The 21,159-nt window shown below is 41.0% G+C and overlaps 1 protein-coding gene across 1 annotated transcript in view; it reads right to left on the reverse strand.

The window, feature by feature from the left end:
• The window catches only part of TSPAN13 (tetraspanin 13), a 30,076-nt gene extending 9,959 nt beyond the window's left edge, over nt 1-20,117 (reverse strand). Inside the window, exons 1-2 of the mRNA XM_077122359.1 lie at nt 19,949-20,117; nt 595-762 (exon numbers count right to left, since the gene is read on the reverse strand). Coding sequence (XP_076978474.1) covers nt 595-762; nt 19,949-20,011 — 231 coding nt within the window. The 5' untranslated portion in view covers nt 20,012-20,117. The remainder of the gene's footprint in view (nt 1-594; nt 763-19,948) is intronic.
• Between the last annotated feature and the right edge of the window lie 1,042 nt (nt 20,118-21,159).

A 21,159-nucleotide genomic window follows, 5' to 3' on the forward strand; every position in this document is an offset into this window, starting at 1 on the left:
GATGAACTTTAGAATGCACTAGAAACAACCCATTCAGAAAAGAGAACCAACAACAGAAAATTAAAAAAAAGAATAGATGATTATTTTGATAACATGCTTAGATTTAAGTTCGGGTAGAAAAAAACTAACAAGAATTATAATTAAGTAAAGGCAGATCTGCTAGAATTTTATTTAGAGTAAAAAGCTTAAATATATAAAATAAGAAGTAAATATAGATAGATGCATATAAGCTCCCTTAAGGTTAAGTCTAAAAATAAAAAACAATGAAATTCTCATACAAATACTAATAATCCGAAAAAGGTCCTAGAATTCACTGAAGCAATTCAGTGTAACTCTGAAATCTGCAGGACTACAGTAAATTCGCAGAATATGTTCTTCCTGATGGGATAACAGCTAGAATATATAAACATACAGTAACTACTCTAAGAGATAGTTCTACGCTGAAGACATACACACAGGGCTTGCTAGGAGTTGCTGTCTGCCATTTAACTTCCTAATATAATTTAAAATTAAGTGTAGCTATAAATTAGCAATCAATTAACAAGCAAGGACACAAACCCCACGGGGATCAATTCCACTTAATAGAAAGGATACAAAAAACAGCAGCACCTGATGGTGCTTCACAGCGCCAATCAGCCCCACTAAAGCGATCAGGAACAAGAAGATGCCCACTGCGATGGCCACGCCCACCACGCGGAGACTGGAGATGAGCCCGAAGCCGATGCCCCACGCGGCAATCCCAATCAGCAGCAGACTCACCAGCTGTCAGAGAGCCGCAGGTTGGAGGGCAGAGAAGAAGGGTAGGGAACATCAATTTACATCACTGCAAGAATAGTTTCCAAGTACTGGCTTAGTATCTCACAAATAACAGCTAATGCTGAATAAGAGAAAAGACAAGATCTCAGCAGATGGTATGGTTTTAACAAATTGTGCAATTTTCGGTCATGCTTTTTTTTTTGGCATGGGCAGGCTCCAGGAATCGATCATGTTTACTTTCTAAAACTAACACTTATAATATAGGAAGCCTCAGAGATCATCTGGCTTATTAAACGTAAAGGTATACCACTTTAACTTCTGAAGGAGCAGTATATACAAAACTTGTAGATGCCAATACATCTCAATCCAACACACTGGTCTCTTCACATGGAAATCACTTCTTTCCTCCAACACCCAAGTGGACTGCAATCTTCTCTGTGAAACCTTTCTTGTCCTCAACAAAATGAATTAATAATCCCTCCCTTCTCCGGGCCACCTCTGTTCCTTGAATATGTTCCCGTTGTTTCACCTCCTCACACTCACGTTGTCTCCAAGCCTGTCTCTTAGGAGACCAAGCAACCCGAGAGTAGGACCCACATGGTTCCACCTCTCTCTGTCCCCAGAACCTACTGCAGGACCTGGCACCTGGGGACACTCAAAAACAGCTCACTGCATTGTTGCTGAAATGAACTGCTTGATATATCATATACTCTATTAACATTCACATACATACATTATACACATACCCACTAAAACTTTCAGAAAACTGAAAGGAACAGACGAGATTTTAACTATTTAGAGTGAACTGGCATTCTGAGCAAGGAGAAATATTTACATTCTGATCATTTATACTCATGTATTTACAAGTTTATATACAGAACATAGAAACAGAAAACAAGAAGAGTTAGAAAACACTCCTCAAAATGATCATTACCTGTGAAACACAGTTACAATTAATATAACAAATAACTAGCATGTCATGATAAAGATTATTATTAGCTGAGAGAAGATGTAGCTTAACCAGGTATTAAGGGAAAGGGCTGGAGATGGGCAGGGTTGCAGGAAGGAGACAATATTCCCAATTCAATTGAGGTTGCAAGTCCATCATTTCCTGAAGCAATCAATATGTGAGTCGAATGTCCTGTCAGGAAGAATCAAAATATATAAAATATGTTTTCTAACACCATTTAAACCTTGTTAATTTTATTTAGAAAATTAAAAACAGTCATATTTACTCATATAGACATTTTTCTACCAAATATGCAATTTTTTGATGTGCTAATCAGAGTTTATTAGACCTAAATATAAAATCTGCTGGTATGTAAACATCTTACATACATAGAGATAAAAGCAAAATCTTGAACACTGACAAATACTGTATTTGTATTTTTATACACTTATTTTAAAGAGGCAAAACTTTAAAGAGGCAAAACTTGAGAGTAAAAGAAACCAGCTGTGGTGTAACAGAATCAAGTTATGGAGTTATCTGGACTTGGTGTCCTCCACTGACGTTAGTACACACAGGAAGCTTTTGTTTTCAGAAGGAAAAGGAAAGGGGAAAATCCTCAAATTTTGCCACCCCAAAATTGTCTAGTCACTCTATTTTCTCAACCGTTTCTTATCAGCAGGTCCACTGTGCTTCTGTTTCATCTTTATCACTCTCATTCACAATCTTCTAATAACGGCAAACAACCTTGGATTAAGAAAAAATCTGCCCCTTCACAAGTGAGCTCATTTCTGACTCGGTGGTATTCAAATATAACACACTTCCTTTCACAAGCTGCGAAAGCCAGAAGTGAAAGAAGTCTGAGAGAAGTGAGAAGGGAGAGCCTGCAGGGGGCCCAGGCCAGGCCTCTCCTCACTTAACATCCAGACAGCACCTTGGTCCCAAATCCTGAAGGTCCAGAGTTGCCATGCAGAGTAGTCCTGCCTGAGCTGCTTTGTTCTGGGTCGAACCCTGTCCCCCTGGAAGGCTCTTAATGGTGGCAGTTTTTGGAAATGGGACCTTTAAAGAGATGATTAGTTCAGATGAAACCAAAGAGGAATGTTTGCATTTGTTACGTGTTTTCTGGCATTAAAAAAAAAAAAGATGAAACCAGGCTCGATGAGGATGGCCCTTAATCCAGCATGACTGGTGTCTTATAAGAAGAGAGGAATGTGGGCACACAGACAGACAGACACACAAGGGAGAAGGCCACAAGATGACAGAGGAAGAGACTGAAGTGGTGCATCTGCAAGCCGAGGAATGCCAAGGATAGCCAGCAAACTACCTGAAGGTAGAAAGAGGCGAGGAAGGATTGTCCTCCACAAGTTTCAGTATGCATGACCCTCCTGGCACCTAGATTTCAGACTTCAAGCAAATTACTGCAGCTACCAGTTTCTCAATCCAAAAAAAAAAAAGAATCTTTTTGGGAATCATACCAAATCCTTGCTCCACCAGTGCAATTCTTACCTCAAGTTAAATATTTATGTATTCACCAATAAACATTTAGTGCTGCATGCTAAGAGCCAGAGAAAAAAAAAGACATTCCTACTAAAAAAGAGGTCAGCAAACTTTTTCTGTAAAGGGCCAAATTGTAAACATTTTTGGCTTTCTGGGCCATATGGCCTTAGCCCCAACTACTCAACTCTGCTACTGTGGCATGAAAGCAGTGACAGAGAGTAGGTAAATGAGGGAGTGTGGCTGTATTCCAATTTCATTTTGTTTATAGACACTGAAATTTGAATTTCATGTAATTTCATTGGTGACAAAATATTATTCTTCCTTCGATTTTTTTCAACCATTTATAAATGTAAAGCCATCCTTAGCTAGTGGGCCATGCAACAGCAGGCAACAAGATGGACTTTTGACCAGGCTACAGTTGATGACCCCTGCTCTAGAAGTTAGTATCAAAGAAAATAAAGAATAAAGATGTGACAAATAACTGCTTGCTATATCAAAATTTTTACAAGGTGGTTCTCAGAGTACTAAAAAATAATCTAATAATTCAAATCAATATAAGAAGGAGCCAAACACTGCAAAGACACACTAAAGGAGGATATGCTAGGTTGAAAAAATGCCCTCATAAAAATATACTCACTTTCCAATCCCCAGAACGTGGGAACATTACCTTCTATGGAAAAGACGTGATTACGTTAAGAATCTTGAGAGGAGGAGCTCATCCTGGATTGTCTGGGCGGGCCCTGTTCTAGTTTGTAAGCTGCCAGAATGTGATATGCCAGAAATGGAACAGCATTTAAAAGGGGGAATTTACTAAGTTGCAAAAAGTCCGTGAAAATGTCCAAATTAAAGCAAGGCTATAAAAATGTCTAATCTAAGGCATCCATGGAAAGATAAGCTTGGTTCAAAAAAGCCGATGACATTCAGGGTTTCTCTCTCAACTAGAAGGGCACATGGCAAACATGGTGACGTCTGCTAGCTTTCTCTCTCAGGCTTCTTGTTTCATGAAGCTTCCCTAGGGGGCACTTTTCTTCTTTATCTCCAAAGGTCTCTGGCTGTGTGAGCACATTGCTTCTGGTGGCTCTCCTGGCTCTGAAGTTTTTTCCAAAATGATTCCCTCTTACAGGGCTCTAGTAAGCAACCCAGCCTTGAATGGGTGGAGACACATCTCCATGGAAACAATCAAAATGCTCCCACCTAGCAATATTGAATGAGGACTAAAGAATTTGGCTTTTCTAGGGTCAACAGATTCAAACCAGCACAAGTCCTAAATACCATCACAAGTGTCCATATAAGAAAGATGCAGATGGAGTTTAGAGAGATACACAGAAAGGAGAAAGTGAGGAAGAGATTGGTGGATGCAGCCACAAGCCAAGGAATGCCAACAGCTGGCAAAAGCTAAAAGGAAAGGAACGAATTCTTCCCCATAGCCTCTGGAGAGTGCTGTGCTGCCAACACCTGTATTTCTGACTTCTGGGCAGCAGGACAAGGAGAGAATAAATTTGTTTTGTTTTGTTTTTTGGCATGGGCAGGCACCAGGAATCAAACTGGGTCTCTGGCACAGCAGGGGAGAACTCTGCCACTGAGCCACCGTTGCCTGCCCAAATTTCTGTTGCTTTCAAACCACCCAAGTTTGTGGTGATTTTTCTACATACAGCTCTAGCAAATCAATTCAGGACATTTTACACATCTGGGGTGGGACCTGTCAGACATCTCTGACTATTAAAGAAGCTGAAGGATGTTCTACCACCAACAGAATCCCCATGGTGGCACCACTCCCTCAGCAAAGCAAATCCTTTATTCAGGACAGCTGTGTTTCAGCAAAACAAGATAACCATTCTCTGCTCACTCAGCTGCCAACTTATAGGCTTATTAAGAAACTTCTCCACTTCAAGAAATAACTTTCACCACGGGGGGGGGGGGGGGGACACTTTACCATTTCTACAAGAAGCTCTTGTTCTCAGACTAGGCATTATGCTGTTATTGAAAACATTATCTACAACATTCACAAGTATCTGTGCTTGTATTTTGTCTTTCAGGTGGAAGCAGGAAGAGGCTGCTTCTTTCTATATTAACTTTGTGTCAATAGTATTGCTCACCAAGTTGATTGTGCTACCAGGAACTCCTCCTTCAAAAACAATTACGAGGGTGTATTGGTTTCCCATTGCTGTTTTAACAAATTACCACAAACTCAGTGACTAAAACAACACGAACGCATTCTCTTACAGTTCTGGAAGTGAGAAGTCCAACACGGGTCTTCCAGGTGAAAACCAAGGTGTTGGCAGGGTTACATTCCTGCTCGGAAGCTCCAGGCCAGGATCCATTTCCCTGCCTTTTTCAGATTCTAGAGGTCACCTGCATTCCTTGGCCGCAAGCCCTTTCTCCATTCTTAGGCCAGCAAGCAGCACACATCTTTAAATCTTTCCAGTTTTAACCCCTGCTTCCAGTCACCTTATCTCCTTCTCTAGCTCCCCCTGCCTCCCTCTTATAAGGACCGCTGTGATTAAATTAGGCCCCCTGGGATAACCTATGATGATCTCCCCATCTCAAGATTCTTCATTCATTCACACCTACAGAGTCCCTTTTGCTATGGAAGGGAACACATTCACAGGTTCTAGGGATGAAGCCATGGGCAGCTTTGGAGAGGCCATTACTCAGGCTACCACTGAGTTACCACAATATGGACTTTAAAACTTTGATTAAGACTGTGACAATATTTTTAATGTAAAGCTGAGCTCAGTGAAAACTATGGGAAGTCCCCATAGACCAGAAGTGAAGGGAGAACTGAAAGCTAAAATGTAAACACACAAATTATACCACAGGGGCCCAAGAGAGGTGAAGAAGGAGTTTCTGAACCAGAATGGTTCCTAAATGAGAAGGCCTTAGGTTTTAAACCAGGCAGGTGACACGGTAGAACTGAGGCCCTTACATAGTTAGAACCTCCAAAAGGCCATTTTCCCAGTCTAAGGGACTATAGAAAAATTAAAACATACCTGGAAGACAGCAAAGATTTCTGAGTCTCTCTAAAATGTCTTCCATAAGAAAGCAAAATGCCAAGCTAGCAAGCCCACATCCCGCTCCACCAGCCTGGCATGCAGGAACCTTCAAGCCAAGCAATTCATATACAAGCTGAGCACAGGTAGTGACAGTATTTGGAGGAGGAAAACTCTTAGAAGAATATACTAAATGACTCGGGAGGAACGCTTCCAAATCCCAGCCCTCACACAACTCCCCAAGGGGGCTCGTGAGCCAGGGAGAATCTAACTTCTAATAAAAAATTACAAAACACATTTAAAAAATCTACATGAGAGAGATGCAAAAGACGCAGCAAAAGAAGGATTAAAACCTCCAAGAACTTGAGATAATCTGAATGAGACTAAAATTAATGTTTAAATTAACTAAAAACTGTAGAAAAGAATCAAAAACAATAAGGAAAAAATGGAACCAGGGTGGGACACGGTGGTTTAGTATGCAGAGTTCTCGCCTGCCATGCCAGAGATCTGGTTCGATTTTTGGTGCCTGCCCACGCAAAAAAAAAAAAAAAAAGCCATATTTTTTAAATGAGGGCTTGAAAAGACCCAAACCAGAGCAAACCCAAAGATAGGAGAAAGAAAAGGCAGATATTAAAGAAGAGAAAACAAACACACAGCAGAAAGGATAAATAAGGTTCTTAATGAAAAAAATAATAATAACACTCCAGCAAAATTGTTTCTTAAGAAAAGGAGCAACAATAAATCACCCAAAATTTCCTTAACTGATAAAAAATACCTAACAAAAACTCAAGGCAAAAATCATATTCAATGATAAATTAATAAATGATAAAACCTTTCCTAGAAAAATCAGAAAGACGACAAGAGTGCTGGCTATCACTTCTATGCAGGGTTGCAGTGAAGGTCTGAGGAAACAGAATAAGGGGGAAAATGAAAATGGAAAAGGACAGCCCTCCCTACCCCCACCCACCCCATTTCTGGAAACTTACAGCTGTCATTATTTATAAATTAATAGCATTATCTACAGAGGAAACCCAAGCTAATCCACAAATTATTAAACCAATAAGAATCAACAAAGTTGCAAGAAACAGAATCAGTCTACAAAAATCAACAGCAGCTGATGCAGCAAAAACTATTTAACAATGTGTTTTTTCAGAATACAATTTCCAGTGGGCCTGTAAGACATAAGGTACCTACAAACAAATCTAACAAAGTAGTACAAGACCTTCATGAAGAAAACGTACTGAACAACATGAAAAATAATTAAATGAAGAGATATATAATGTGCATAGACCAGAAGACATTATTACAAAGCAGCAATTCATTCCAACTCAACCTAGAAACTCAAAGCAATTCTGGCCAAAATCTCAACAGGGTTTTGGGAGGAATTCTACACAAACAGTCAGCAAAATTAAATGCATAAATAAGATTGACAGAACTTTCAGAAGTAGAAAATCATCCTCACAAATATCAGAGCTTATAATGTTTCCGTAATTAAAACCAAGTAATCGACACAGACCTAAATAATCCAACACCACACCGTCTTTCATACATATGGAATCCTAAATCAGTAGGCAAAGACCAGGCTCCGCCCTGTAAAATTATTCACCCATTCGGAAAAAGGAGAGCATTTGTCCCTACTTCAGACCCTACAGGAAACCCTAAACATAAAAATCAAATCAAACTTTTAGGAGAAAAATAACAGAAGAATATTTTCATGATTTTTGCGGCTAAAGTTCCCATTATTCCCTAAACACAGCTACTTAAATCAAGATAGTCTTCCTCATTCATCTCAAATAGTTCAAATTTCTTCACATCTGCACATCTTCAAGCCCTGGGTGCAGTCCCTCCTACAGCAGGCTCACATGTGAAGGCAGAGTGCACCTGAAGGCAGGAGGCGGTCATCTGCTGTTGTCCACACCTCCATAACAGGAAGCGAGTCTCCGGGGCTATGGTCCTCTGGTGGCCTCAAGTGCGAGTCCAATCCCCCCTCCAGTCCCAACTCCTGAGCACGAGGCGCACACAGGCAAAGGCCTATTCTAGGAGGTAAAAGGGAACATGGACAGGGCGAGGCAACGGTGGCTCAGTGGCAGAATTCTTGCCTGCTGTGCCGGAGACCCAGGTTCCATTCCCGGAGCCTGCCCATGCCAAAAAAATTAAAAAAAAAAAAAAAAAAAGGAACATGGATTTAACTGCCTAATTCAAAACAGATTTTACACTTATTATTAGAGTAGTGAAAGTGACCCAATACAAATTTATTTGAGTGAATGAATTGTCCAATAAATCCTCCAAAATAAAAGTTACATTTTTAAATTTGAAAACTATGTAAATGTTTTTGTGTATGACTTGCATTCTAACATACTGTTACAAAAATCCCCAAAATATTCACAATTAACTTTTTAAATTGAAAATGACAGCTAAAGAGTTATGTCTCAAATCCGATCTGATCTTCAATGTTTCTTTAAATTATAATAAAAACAGAGCCTTTAAGGGATATAGTGAAACTGTTTATATCTGAGTACTGGTACAAGTATGCTATGGTGGATTTGTATTCAGGAGAGTGAGATTACATAGTTATTCAAAACAGTGTTCCAAAATTATTAATTCAAATAAAATTAATTCTAACTGCACAATTCAAAGGCCTAAATCTGTCATAGAACTCGGTAGACAAAGGAACTGTAAGAATCCTTTTGTTCAATTATAATAAGTTTCCTTACGAAACCAATTGTAATGGAAAGTAAATTTAGACCGATAACAAGTTTCCTTCCTTGAGTAGACAGAATGCTGATAAAAAAGATTATGGATCTGTTAATTCATTGATAGCAAGGTTTCTACGAGCAGGAAGCACCAACCTTTCCTGTTTTCTCTTTAAAACAAAGAAAAGTTAAACGTATAAACCTTATGATTAAAAGAACCATGATGTGAAAGGCAAACCAAGATTATAAAAGTGTCTAAAACTGGCACTGCTTCCTCAAGCAAATCCCAGAAGGAGGCAGCAGTGCAGGAGCAGATTTGATAGAAGTAAACAGAGCATTCCCTGCCCAGGCTCACAGGACAGTACTGACCTCAGGGAACACCAAGGAACTTGGTACCTGCCCAATGATCTTAAAGATCTATTCCTTTCATTTTATAGGCAAGAAAATCAGAATAGTGACTGTGTGATTATGAAAACCTTGTGTCTGATGCTCCTTTTATCTACCTTATCAACAGATGAATAAAACATATGGAATAAAAATAAATAATAGGGGGAACAAGTGTTAAAATAAATTTAGATTGAAATGCTAGTGGTCAAAGAAAGGGAGAGGTAAGGGGTACAGTATGTATGAATTTGTTTCTGATGCATTTTTATTTCTTTTTCTGAATTGATGCAAATGTTCTAAGAAATGATCATGATGAATAATGCAATTATGTGATGATATTGTGAATTACTGATTATACATGTAGAATGGAATGATCAAAAGTTAAAAAAGAAAGAAAGAAAAAGTACCTGTGCTGGTTTGAAAGGAAGCATGCCCCCTAAGAAAAGCCATGTTTTAATATAAATCCCATTTCATAAAGGTAGAATAATCCCTATTCAATACTGTATGTTTGAAACTGTAATGAGATCATCTCCCTGGATGATGCGATTTAGTCAAGAATGGTTGTTAAACTGGATTAGGGGATGACATGTCTCCACCCATCTGGGTGGGTCTGGATTAGTTTCTGAAGTCCTATAAAAGAGGAAACATTTTGGAGAATAAGAGATTCAGAGAGAGCAACACTATGAAGCAGAGAGTCCAGCAGCCAGCGCCTCCCGGGGAGCTTCATGAAACCGGAAGCCAGGAGAGAAAGCTAGCAGATGACGCCATGTTCACCGTGTGCTCTTCCAGCCAAGAGAGAAGCCCTGACTGTGTTCACCATGTGCCTTCTCACTTGAGAGAGAGACCCTGAACTTCACTGGCCTTCTTGAACCAAGGTATCTTTCCCTGGATGCCTTTGATTGGACATTTCTTTAGACTTGTTTTTATTGGGACATTTTCTTGGCTTTAGAACTGTAAACTAGCAATTCATTAAATTCCCCTTGTTAAAAGCCATTCCGTTTCTGGTATATTGCATTCCAGCAGCTAGCAAACTAGAACAGTACCACATCCAACGACACAGTGGCAGAGCTGTAACTGGAATTCAGCTTTCCTCTTAGCACATTTTTTCTCCCTATATGACTGTATCATAGTGCCTAGAAAAGTATTTAAATAATTTTTAAAAATTGAGATGTGATACTAAGGACAATATTATAATGTATAAGAAACTGTGGTGCTTGCTTTGTAGTCAGAATGGTATGCGTTTGAATTGCATCTCTTTAATGTCCTCACTCTAAGACTTAGCTCCACAATAATGTGTAAAACAATGAAGTCCTCTACCCACAGGGCCTCTCCATTAATTAAACATCAAATGCTAGCTCATTAATTCTGTGCTGTTTATTTTTCTTTTATTCGACCCCGATATTGTGTCACATATGCCTACATTCACACACAAGCATGAGTGCATGGTGAGCTGCCATTTACCTCAGTGGGGAGCAAGAAATTCTACTTGGGGTGAAGAGTTTTTAATCTTTGAGATTACTCCAGCAAACAAAAGTCTTAAAAACTAATCAACTGTGTTTATGTGCATTTTGGATGGATACATGTTATATTACTAAAGAACAAAGAAAAAATACATTGTGCATAATACTACTTAGAAAGTTAACATACGTGGCACTGAAATACTAAACTATTACACTAAGTCTTTCAAGTACTGAAGGAAATGGTAGAATATCCTAAAATTAGGAGTAGAACAACCAGATGAATTGCTCCCCAAAGGATGAATGACCTGTGTGGCGGACATATGTTGAGGTTGCTATCCGGCACGTGTTTCTGTGAGACCCTTCATCAGCAGTGCCGCAGTGTCCCCTCCCAACCACCGCCAGCAGCAGAGACTCGAGAATCAGGTCAACCAGCCCTGACTGCCCAACCTCCTGTCCACTGGATGTGTCTATAAACCAACAAGGTCAATCCATATATCCTATATGATCTGAGCACAAAGTTGACAAGCACAAAATTGATTTTGCCAGTGGTCATCTTCCACACGGAAAGATCTAGCTTCAAAAAGTATCTAAGTAGAGGCAAGCTGAGGTGAGATACACAGAAGGAGCAAGAGGGCTCTGACCTTTTCTGAGCACCTTGATTCAGTCACATCTGAGGATCCAACTAGTGGGGTGCCCCATTATATGAGCTACCACATTGTTTTAAGTTCACTGCAACCACTAAAGAATCCTGATGAATACAAGCCCCATCTTGCAGAAGTATTGTGCAAACCTGCATTGACACGATCTACTTTCACATGGCACCACCTGTTCTACCCAGATCACCCTTAAATCCTTCGCCTTTTCAATGGCATTAAAAAGTATGAGCACTCTCTTCCAGCTGAAAAGAGGTGCCCAAAACCTTCTTACTCTAAGATCAAAACAAGAAGGAAATTAATGAGCAAGAAAATTGTTCGAGGCTATCTTCTTTCTGCAAACACCCTCCCTAGACTTATCATCTCTTTGCTGTTAATATCCAAATCCATAACTCCAGCCTAAATTTTATTGCTGGGCAGGTCAGTTGTTGCCTGCTGTCATGGTTAATTTTCTGCATCAACTCGGCTAGTTTACAGTGCCCAGTTGGTTGGTCAAACACTAACCTAGATGTTGCTATACAGGTATTTTGTAGATGTGATTAGTACTGACAGTCGGTGGACTTTGTAAAGGAAATTATTTCAGTGATATGGGTGTGTCTCATCCAATTGGTTAGAAGCCTCAAGAGCAAAGAACCTGGATTCCAAATAAGGAGAAGGATGAGGAGGAAGAACAAGAGGAAGGGGTGGAGAAGGAGGAGGAAGAAGAGGAGAAGGATGAATAGAAAGAGACATAGGTCAAAACGTATCAGGTTGTACTTTATGTATGTGCAATTTATTGTCTATCAATACTATCACAATAAAAATATTCAAAAAATAAGATAAAGCATTTCAAGAAGTATTTTAGAGCATTATCCCATCTTCTACCACAAAACAAACTGTGATGCCTAGATTTTCAGATATAAATTGGTGGCCATAAAGGAAGAAAGCTGAATGCCAAGGATGGCAGGGTGGGAAAACAGATGGAGCCTGGGTCTTTGATAACACGCTTAAACTGTTTATCTGTTCTGGACTTGTTGTTACATGAAAACAATATAAACCTTACAGTTTTGAGCAGTGGCAGGTGGGTTTCTATTACCTGCAGCTGAACTCTATTCCTAACTAATATGGTGCTCTTTTTTTATCTTTTAAAACCAATCAGATCAAGTCATTTACATATTTGCTATTCTTTGTTTCTAATCTTAGAATAAAATCCAAACTTGGAAGCTGACAATCCTAGGAAATGAGTGGCCCTCATTACCCTGGAGGTAATTTATTAGTCATTATTTCCTGTGTCCAGCCATACTCTGATTTTTTTTTTAAAGAGGCCCCTAGATGAAAAGTTCCCAACAATCCAGGCACCTGTAAACACTGTTCACTGTAGTATCCCCAGCACCAGCCACAAATCTGTCGATGTTTCAGATTTTTTTTTCTCTGTAACATATGTAAAGGGGGTTTCATCCCTTCATCGACGTTGGTCACATTTGAAGAACAAGACTAAAGGAAAGACAAATATTTCTAACACAGCTACATATGTTGAGCTTCAAAATTCTATCAGGGTAAGTGAACTGCTTTGTGGATGAAAGAGGAATTGAGAACATTCTAAAAAGCAGATTAGTTTTCAAGTTAAATAATTCAAAAATATTTTTCAGCACTAAAGCAAGAGAGGTTATTAATGGTAGTGGAGGTCAAGCAAATGTAGAAGAGTATTTAGCTATAAAAGTACTATAACAACAGAATTTTCCAGCTTCCATAGACATGCAAAGGAAACAAAGGCTCCAGGCTAGTTTCCTCTGTATGTTTTAACATTCACAGGAGGAATTACACTTCAACAATGAATTCTCTCCTGAATTTCGGATTAATGTGGAAAACTGAAGAGCAATGCAGAGATGATCAAGCGTGTGTTTCTATGATGCCAAACATCTGGGTGGAAATTTTTTTAATTCATATATTGCTAAATATCCAGACAGTGTTAAAGCCAAAAACTGTTTGTTTGTTATTGTTTTATTTTCATTCTTTAAATGACACAAGGAAGCTGGGAGTGTTCTTGTCATATATTTTTCTCCTTTATGTTCTCCATGGTGCCGAGCGAATTATTTTTATACACACTAGGCACAAAATGCAGAGTGTATAATACCTCCTGGAAAGGCATTATATAAAGTGAATTCAAAGGAAGGGACCCTGACTTGTCATTTTCCAAGGCTAACTGGTTTGAGGAGACACCCAAAGCTGCCCACAAGGTTCCAGCCGCCCCCCCCCCCCCACCTCTTCTCTGGCGCAGTTCTGGGAGGCATGGTGTGGAATTATGGGCATAGCCAAGTGGCAGACAAGGAGCAGAACAGCCCTGCCCTGATTCCTTTATTCAATGAACTAAATGCCGGCCATATGCCAGGGCTGCACTGGGCACTCCGGGGAAGAGAATGGCTGAGACCTGGTCCTTACTGCCGAGTGGCTCAGAGTCTGTGTAAGAAAACTAAAAGGTCAACTGTTCTCTCTTCAGTGACTCCTTCAGTGCTAAGTGCAAGGTTCAGTTCTTAGACCTCACCTTACTTACCAGCAGCACTTGATGCAGACGTTTAATCCCCTCTCCTTGACAGTCTGCCCTTGGCTTCTATGACACCCACTTGTGCCAGGTTTTCCCCCCACCTGACTGGCCATTCCTTCTCAGGCTCCTTGGCGGACTCCTCCTTCTCACTCAAACCTCTCAACGAGGGAGGCTCCTTACTCAATTTCGGCACACCTTCCCTTCTCTAGCTCCCCTTACTTACTTGGTGATTTCATCCCATCCCAACTCTAAGTCCCATTCTCCATGCTGATGCCTCCTCCCTAATTTAGGTCTCCAGCTCATCCTCGCCCCTGAACTCCAGTCTTGTTTGTCTAAATGCTACTGGATATCTTCACTGAGGCATTTGTTTGGCATCACAGCTCATACCAAACCTCTTATTTTCCTCCCAAAGTAGGCAGCCACTCAACTGTCTACAACATGGAACACTGATATGGCCAATGGCGACAACAAAGTAAAACAAAATCTTATGGCACTGGCTCTCACTTCTCTCGGCAATTTAGATTTATGTAAGAGCTTAAAAGAAAAAAAATACATGTCAAACCCTCACCCTGAATTCGAATTCAATTAGTCTGGATGGCACTCAAGTATTTAGATTCCCAAGTGAAAATTTAAAAGAAAACAATTCATTTTGACTGAAGAAAGAGAAGGCTTTATTCAGCAACTTTCAAAGTCAAAGAAGGATCAGCAAGACAAGAAAGCCAAACCGTGTGGGGAATCCTATGTGATTGAAATATGTAAAGCAATGCACGTGGGAGGTTAGCAGATGGTGAAAGAACTTCAATGGCATGCAAAAGAATGTGGATTTATTCTCCTAAAGTGGTCATCCCTTATTACAAATGGATTTGGATTATTCCTGTTAGAGTGGTAAAATGGTTTGGAAACGAATTCAGGTAAAATGGGTTACAAAGAAAGAACCCAGCCTGCCTTCACCAGCAACCCAATGTGTCCCAAGGGTCAACTCCCCACTGTTAAGCCACCTAAAACTATATATATTAAGCCATTGAGATGTTCTAATCTCACTTTTTAAACATACGATAAAAGACACTAGAATAAATTTTCCTGAAAACTAATGGGTTCTTTGGAAGTGCTTTTATCAATTATGTAGTTAAACTTTGAGACACTCAATAAGCCCATTTCAAGTGAGAAATGGCATGAATGCCACACTTTCATTACCGTATTTTTTAATAAAAAATTGGGAAATTTTAAGAACATATTTGGCACAACGGCAGGTTATAAATATCAGCATAACAACATCATGTGAGAATTCCAGGTTCTATAAACAATGAATCATTTTTGTGATTCAAAATACAGGTAAATATTCAGCAACTACTTAAATATTTTAAATTTATTCAGTAGTTTGAACAAGGGCAGACAGAAAAATACCACAAACCTAAACACACACTAAAATATCAAGCCTGAATAATTTGAAAACTCATGATCAGAATTTTGAAAAATAACAAACGCAATCATTTGAAAGCAACTGCAATATGCAAATTTTTCTTTGGCTGAAGGATTAGAGTTTAAAATTTATTTTGGGTGAGGCTGAACATATTGCTTACAACTGAATGATTTTATTTCTTTTTTCAGGGTATGAATTCTTGCCTCCAAGGCCTGTGTGACTTTACATCAACCTGAAAGTGTTAAAAAATCCCCAACAGGTTGACACTCTTGTCATTACAACATACAGCTTTGTAATTCAGAAATTTGAAATTTTTTACATGAGCCTCTAACAACTTAATCTTTTTCTGTAGTGCATCCAAAGCATATATGCATAGTCACCCATTTTATCCTCATTACAACCCCATAAGGGAAGAATGAAAGAGGAAAATATAACTGACTGATAAATGAAAGACACCAAAGTTCAAATAAAGAAATGGGTTTGCCTAAGGTTAAATTCCAGGTAAAAGATTTGGGACTTGAAGTCGTTTTCTTCCTGAATCCAATGCTTTTTCTCCTCGTTAGTTATAGGAGCATTTTTTCTAACCTGACAGTTTATTTTAATTTTAAGAGGCATCCCAATTGCAGAGATGTTAAAATGTAAATCTACATGTGTCTAAGAATCAATGTAAATCAGTACAATTTTTGATGGTGCATGGGATTCCTCTCAAAGCAACCAGCTGTACAGGGAGGGGAAAAAAATCAATAGAAATAAACCAATATGAAATGATTTTAGAAGAATGCACATAGAATTTCCTTCTCAAATTTCCTTCCTTATTTTAAGACCACAAGTTATTTTTGTTCCTTACATTCTTCATTAAAACTACTCACATACATATATAAATTGGCAGTACAACTCTTGAAAGTCCTGGTAAATGCATTTTTTGCCTGTTTTTTTTCAATTGGTTCTTCAACAAAGTCAATTTCCTTTTTTTTTCCAGCAGCGCTCTCTTTTCTGGTTAAGAGGTACAAGGAGATGTATTCTAAAGCTTCAAAATGTTACATTATATTTTAATGATATTTACAAAATATCATTACTCACAAAAATGCCTAAGTGATTTTTAAATTATTTAAAATTTTTAGAAATTACTAATTAAACTTTTAAAAATTGTTTTTCATTATTTGTCAAAACATTTTACTTTCAATCTAAAATATTCATTGAAAACAGACTACTAAAAAAAGCCATGGTCCAAAAATTGTTTTAATTAGCATTTATATCCTAAATAGTATCAGAAAAGACTCACAGGCTGTTTCCGCATTTTCCCCAATTCAATCACACCTTCTTCATTCACTCTAACTTCTCTAAACCCAAAGATCTCCGTCAGTTCTAAACTTTTATAGCACCTAAAGTCAATCTGTCCCTTATACATCATTTCACTTTCTACCCCAAGTCTCCCAACTAGAGCCTAACTTCACAGGGTATGTATTTGGTTTTTTATGTATTTGCCACAGCTCAGCTCTCAACCGAGTGCACAGTAGGCAAATGTTTATTGGCTCAAAGAAGCCCTTGAGTTCTGTGAGATTTACAGCCCAGTTTGGCTCACTGCTTTATTCCTGGAACCAAGAACTGTGCCTGGCATACAGTAGGCACTCAATAAGATAAAGTTTCTTCAAATGTAAGGAGTTATTCTCTAATACCATGAAAGTCGACGAAGACACTGTAGCTCCCCTCTTTCCTCCCCTACGTACAAACTGATTATCTACGCTACACTAACTAGAGATTTTCCAGTACTAGGGATTCTATTAATCAAAACAACTAAACCGTAGAACAACAACAACAAAAAAGAAAATCATCTGTAACCTTTGGCCTAGAGATAGTGTCCATGACAAGCCTGCTAACGTTCCTTCCAACTTGATCTAATGACATGCTTTTTGGACCGATCATGAATCTAGCACCACTAATCTCAGAAGTATTAGCAGGTCATGTGACTACTTGGTCAATTTAGCCGAGTCCTAACTTTCTCAGGAAAATGCTTCAAGGCAATAGTGATGATTTTTAAAGTGGTCCATAGCCTTTACACCTATCCCCCCCCCCCACTCTCATTTTATTAAGATATTTAGAAATGACCTCAGATCTAGTTCTGCAGCTCTGAGCACTTTTTAGAGGCAGTGACCAAGGTGAGACTGGAATATGAAAAGGTCCTCTGTTCATGCCTTAAAAAGAAGCATCTCCCAGGTCTTTACCGCCATTCCAACCCTCAGCCCCTCACAGTTCCCACCTGAAAATGCAGAGGGAGAACAGGGGAAGATACAGAATCTAATGGCTGTGGTATATGCATTTTCAGCATCTAGCATTAGTCTAGATCTTGTCCAACTTTTACTTGTCATTTGCTTCCAATCTGCTGACACTATTAGAGCCTGCGCACAATGTATAAGAAACAAGTAGCCACTAATGCATTTTAAGAAATGTCCCCTTATCTAAAAAGTCTAAGATTTTAAAGTCTATGTTTTAACCATTTTTTATAGTCCCCAGAATTTAAAATTAATCATTTAACTGCATAGCTATTAAAATCAAAAGAATATACTTTAAAGGTCAGCAATTCAGAACAGATATTAAATTGTCCTAGAATGTCCCATTAGAATTATTTTTCCTTCTCCTGGCTTTCCTGAAACACAGTAAATACAAATAGAAATTACGTATCTTAGAAGCAGAACTAGATTTTAAAATAATTGGTCTTGGAATATTCTTGCATTAATGGTAACAAAGATACCTTACCAAAACTAAAATATCAATAATAGGGGGATTTAAGGGGCATGGGATTTTTTTCCCTTCGGATGAAAACGTTCTCATATTAACTGCAGTAGTGAATGCACAGGTATGTGATTGTACCAAGAGCCATTCATTGTACACTTAGGATGGATTCTGTGGTGTGTGAATAAACTGTAAAAAAAAATTTTAAATAACTGGTCTTTGAAAAAATATTATGCATTACTTTACAAAGCCCCCCTCAGCCACGTAAATATGCAAAGTAGACATTTACTGTGTGTAGGCAGACACTGTAAGACTGGTGAACAGATAACTAAATCATTGGGGGAAATATCCAGAGTCGGAGCAGAAAATGTGGAATTAAAAGTTCTAAACAGGCTATTCATGTTAACAAAAGAAAACACCTGGAGAACTGGTCAGCATTGACTCAATAAACAATCATCGTAAGTAAGACAAAGGTGAATTTTCATCTGAAACTTAACACAGATCTCCAGTGCCAAGGAGTGGAATCACCAGGTGTTCTAGAATGTTTCCCACAAAACTACCACTGGAGACCACACTGATTAATTCCCACTAACTAAGCGGAAAGGCATACTCTATTCCAGTTTCTGCCTTGCCCCCAGAGCTTTGCAATCGTGCACACATACAAAGGAACAGTGATGGTAAAATGACCTGGCCTCTTTCTCCGGCCGGAGACCACAAAACAGCCTCTGCATTCCCAGAGATGTAACCGAAGCTCGCACAGATGGCCGAGCTCCGCTGCTGCAGGGGAGACGGGCTGGTTTTCAGGGTGGGAGCTGCAAAGCGCCAGGTGTATTTATAGAAGGAGGCAGGGCTGTTTACGGAGGGATGATGGCGAGACTAAGTTTCTCCCACCCTTCTGGGGAAGCCTGCGGAAGGAGCAGGGTTCCAAATCCTGGGCTCCACTTCTGCCCCCCGCTAGCAGCTACGTAAACCCATTAAAACCCCTTCTCGTCTGTTACCGTCCGTGTAAATTTTAGACAATGACCCCAGCCTCGCATGGTTTCAGAATGGCAACTAAAATCGTGTACGTGACACCAGGGACATAGGAGGCAGTCAATAACCGTCAGCCTGCGTCTGAAAAATCACAAAGATAAGCCTGCAGGCAGTCAAACTGGGCGGCCCAGCGGGCTGGGGGGACGAGCCCGGCGGCGGCTCGCGGACCTACCCGAGGGCTGGCTCAAAGTGGGGTTAGGGTACTGCCAAGGGGGCAGGCGTACAGCAAAGGCATCAATCCCGAACTTGGGAAACCGAGGACTCCTGGGGACCTGAGTGGATGGCCTCAATGAAAACCACGAGAGCGCGCAGCGCTGCCCCAAACGCGCGCGCTCCCCGTGGGGTCTCGCCGCCCTAAAGCCGGCTCTCCCGGGCTGTCCTCCCTGGGTCAGTCTGCAAGCCGGGAGAACCCGGGCGGGAAGGGGGGCAGCTCTAACCAAACGACTGGAAAAAGGCGTTGGGCGCGGGCTGGGATGGAGGGCTGGGGCCCACGCGGCCGGCGAGTCACAAGGACGCAGCTTCCCGGGAGGAGACAGGCAGACTGCGGCGAACGCCGGCTCCCGGGGTCCGGCGGGGACTGGGGGAGTAGGCCGGGGGTCGCGCGGGGCTTGGGGCGACGAGCGGGGTCGGGGGAGAGGGGTGGTGCGACCCAGTGGCTGGCCACCCGGGAAACAAGGAGCGCTCAGCAGGTGCAGACCCCCCAGTGGGGGGGGGGCACATTCACTGTGTAGGGCAGGTGCAGACCCCCGAGGTGGGGGGCGGGAGGGCACACTCACCGTGTAGAGCAGGCGCAGACCCCTGGGGTGGGGGGGGCACACTCACCGTGTAGAGCAGGTGCAGACCCCCGAGTGGGGGGGCACACTCACCGTGTAGAGCAGGTTGAGCGCACACAGGCAGTTCTTGGAACACGCGAAGCCTCCGCAAACCATCGTGGAGCCTGCGGTCCCCGGCGCGGCTCCCGCCGGCCGCCCAGGCGCCTCTTTGTCCTCTCCTCCGGGCCTGGCCCAGCTGCGCAGGGGCGCCGACGCGGTGGGGTGGCGGGATCCGCGGCGGGGGCTGCAGTGAGCGCGCGGAGCCGCTCAAGACCCGCTCAGGACCCGGCGGCCGCCGCAGCGCGCGCCCCGCCCAGCTCTCCCCAGCCCCCCGTTCAGCTCTCCCCGGATCCCGTCTCGCCTCCCCCCCACCACCACCGCCGACCTCGCCCGGCGTGGTGATTGGCCGCAGGCAGAGAACAAAGGTAGAAATATGCAAATAAATGCGCTCGGCCCGCGGGGATCCGGGAGGGGCGGGGCAGCCGCCGGGCGGGGCGGGGCGGGGGCCTGGACAGCGGGCTGGGTGTAGTCTCCAGGGGAGCAGGTGAGAAGAGGGCTGGCTTTGTGCCAGGTCCACGTTGGCAGGAAGAAATGTGACAGCACCTCTCGGGTTTTGGCCTCTACAAATGACGTGGCACCATTTTGAATCACATTTTAAAATGAAGCGTCTGACCTTGTTTGAGTGAATGAGTGAATGAATAATGGAAAAGATTTTTTAAACAGAATAAAAATTAAGGGGAGAAAATGAGAAGAAAAAAATGAAAGAACAAAAAGAGAGAATAAAATCTGCAGTCTCAGAAATTAAGTAAGGAATGTAGCCTACATTGTGAGTTGTGTTGTGTCAGAAAGATACTCTTTGGGGATTTGCAAATACTAATAAGCTTTATAAATGCATGCATGCAAAAGGATATTCAGAGAGACTTTTTTTTTTGTCCTTGCAATCCTGAACTTCCCTAAGCTTATTTCTTATACAAATAAGAACTGTGAAAATCTTTAAATAACACCATCTTCACCTCTGTTTAATTCATCACCACTTTATCGACTGCCTAATATAGAAATGTATCTTGTATTCTCAGATTCCTCACCTATAAATTGTGATATTCACAGCATGTTAAGCACGTTGCATGGAGCCTGGCATAGGATGAGGACTCAATAAATGTCAGCTACGATTAGTAGAGCTGAAATTTGTTGAGTATTTACTGTATGCCAGGCACTAAGCTAAGCTGACAAAGGCTCATTTATTTCATAGTACCGCCTACCAAAAA

The sequence above is a fragment of the Tamandua tetradactyla genome, chromosome 1 (assembly GCF_023851605.1).
Source record: "Tamandua tetradactyla isolate mTamTet1 chromosome 1, mTamTet1.pri, whole genome shotgun sequence".
NCBI lineage: Eukaryota > Metazoa > Chordata > Mammalia > Pilosa > Myrmecophagidae > Tamandua > Tamandua tetradactyla.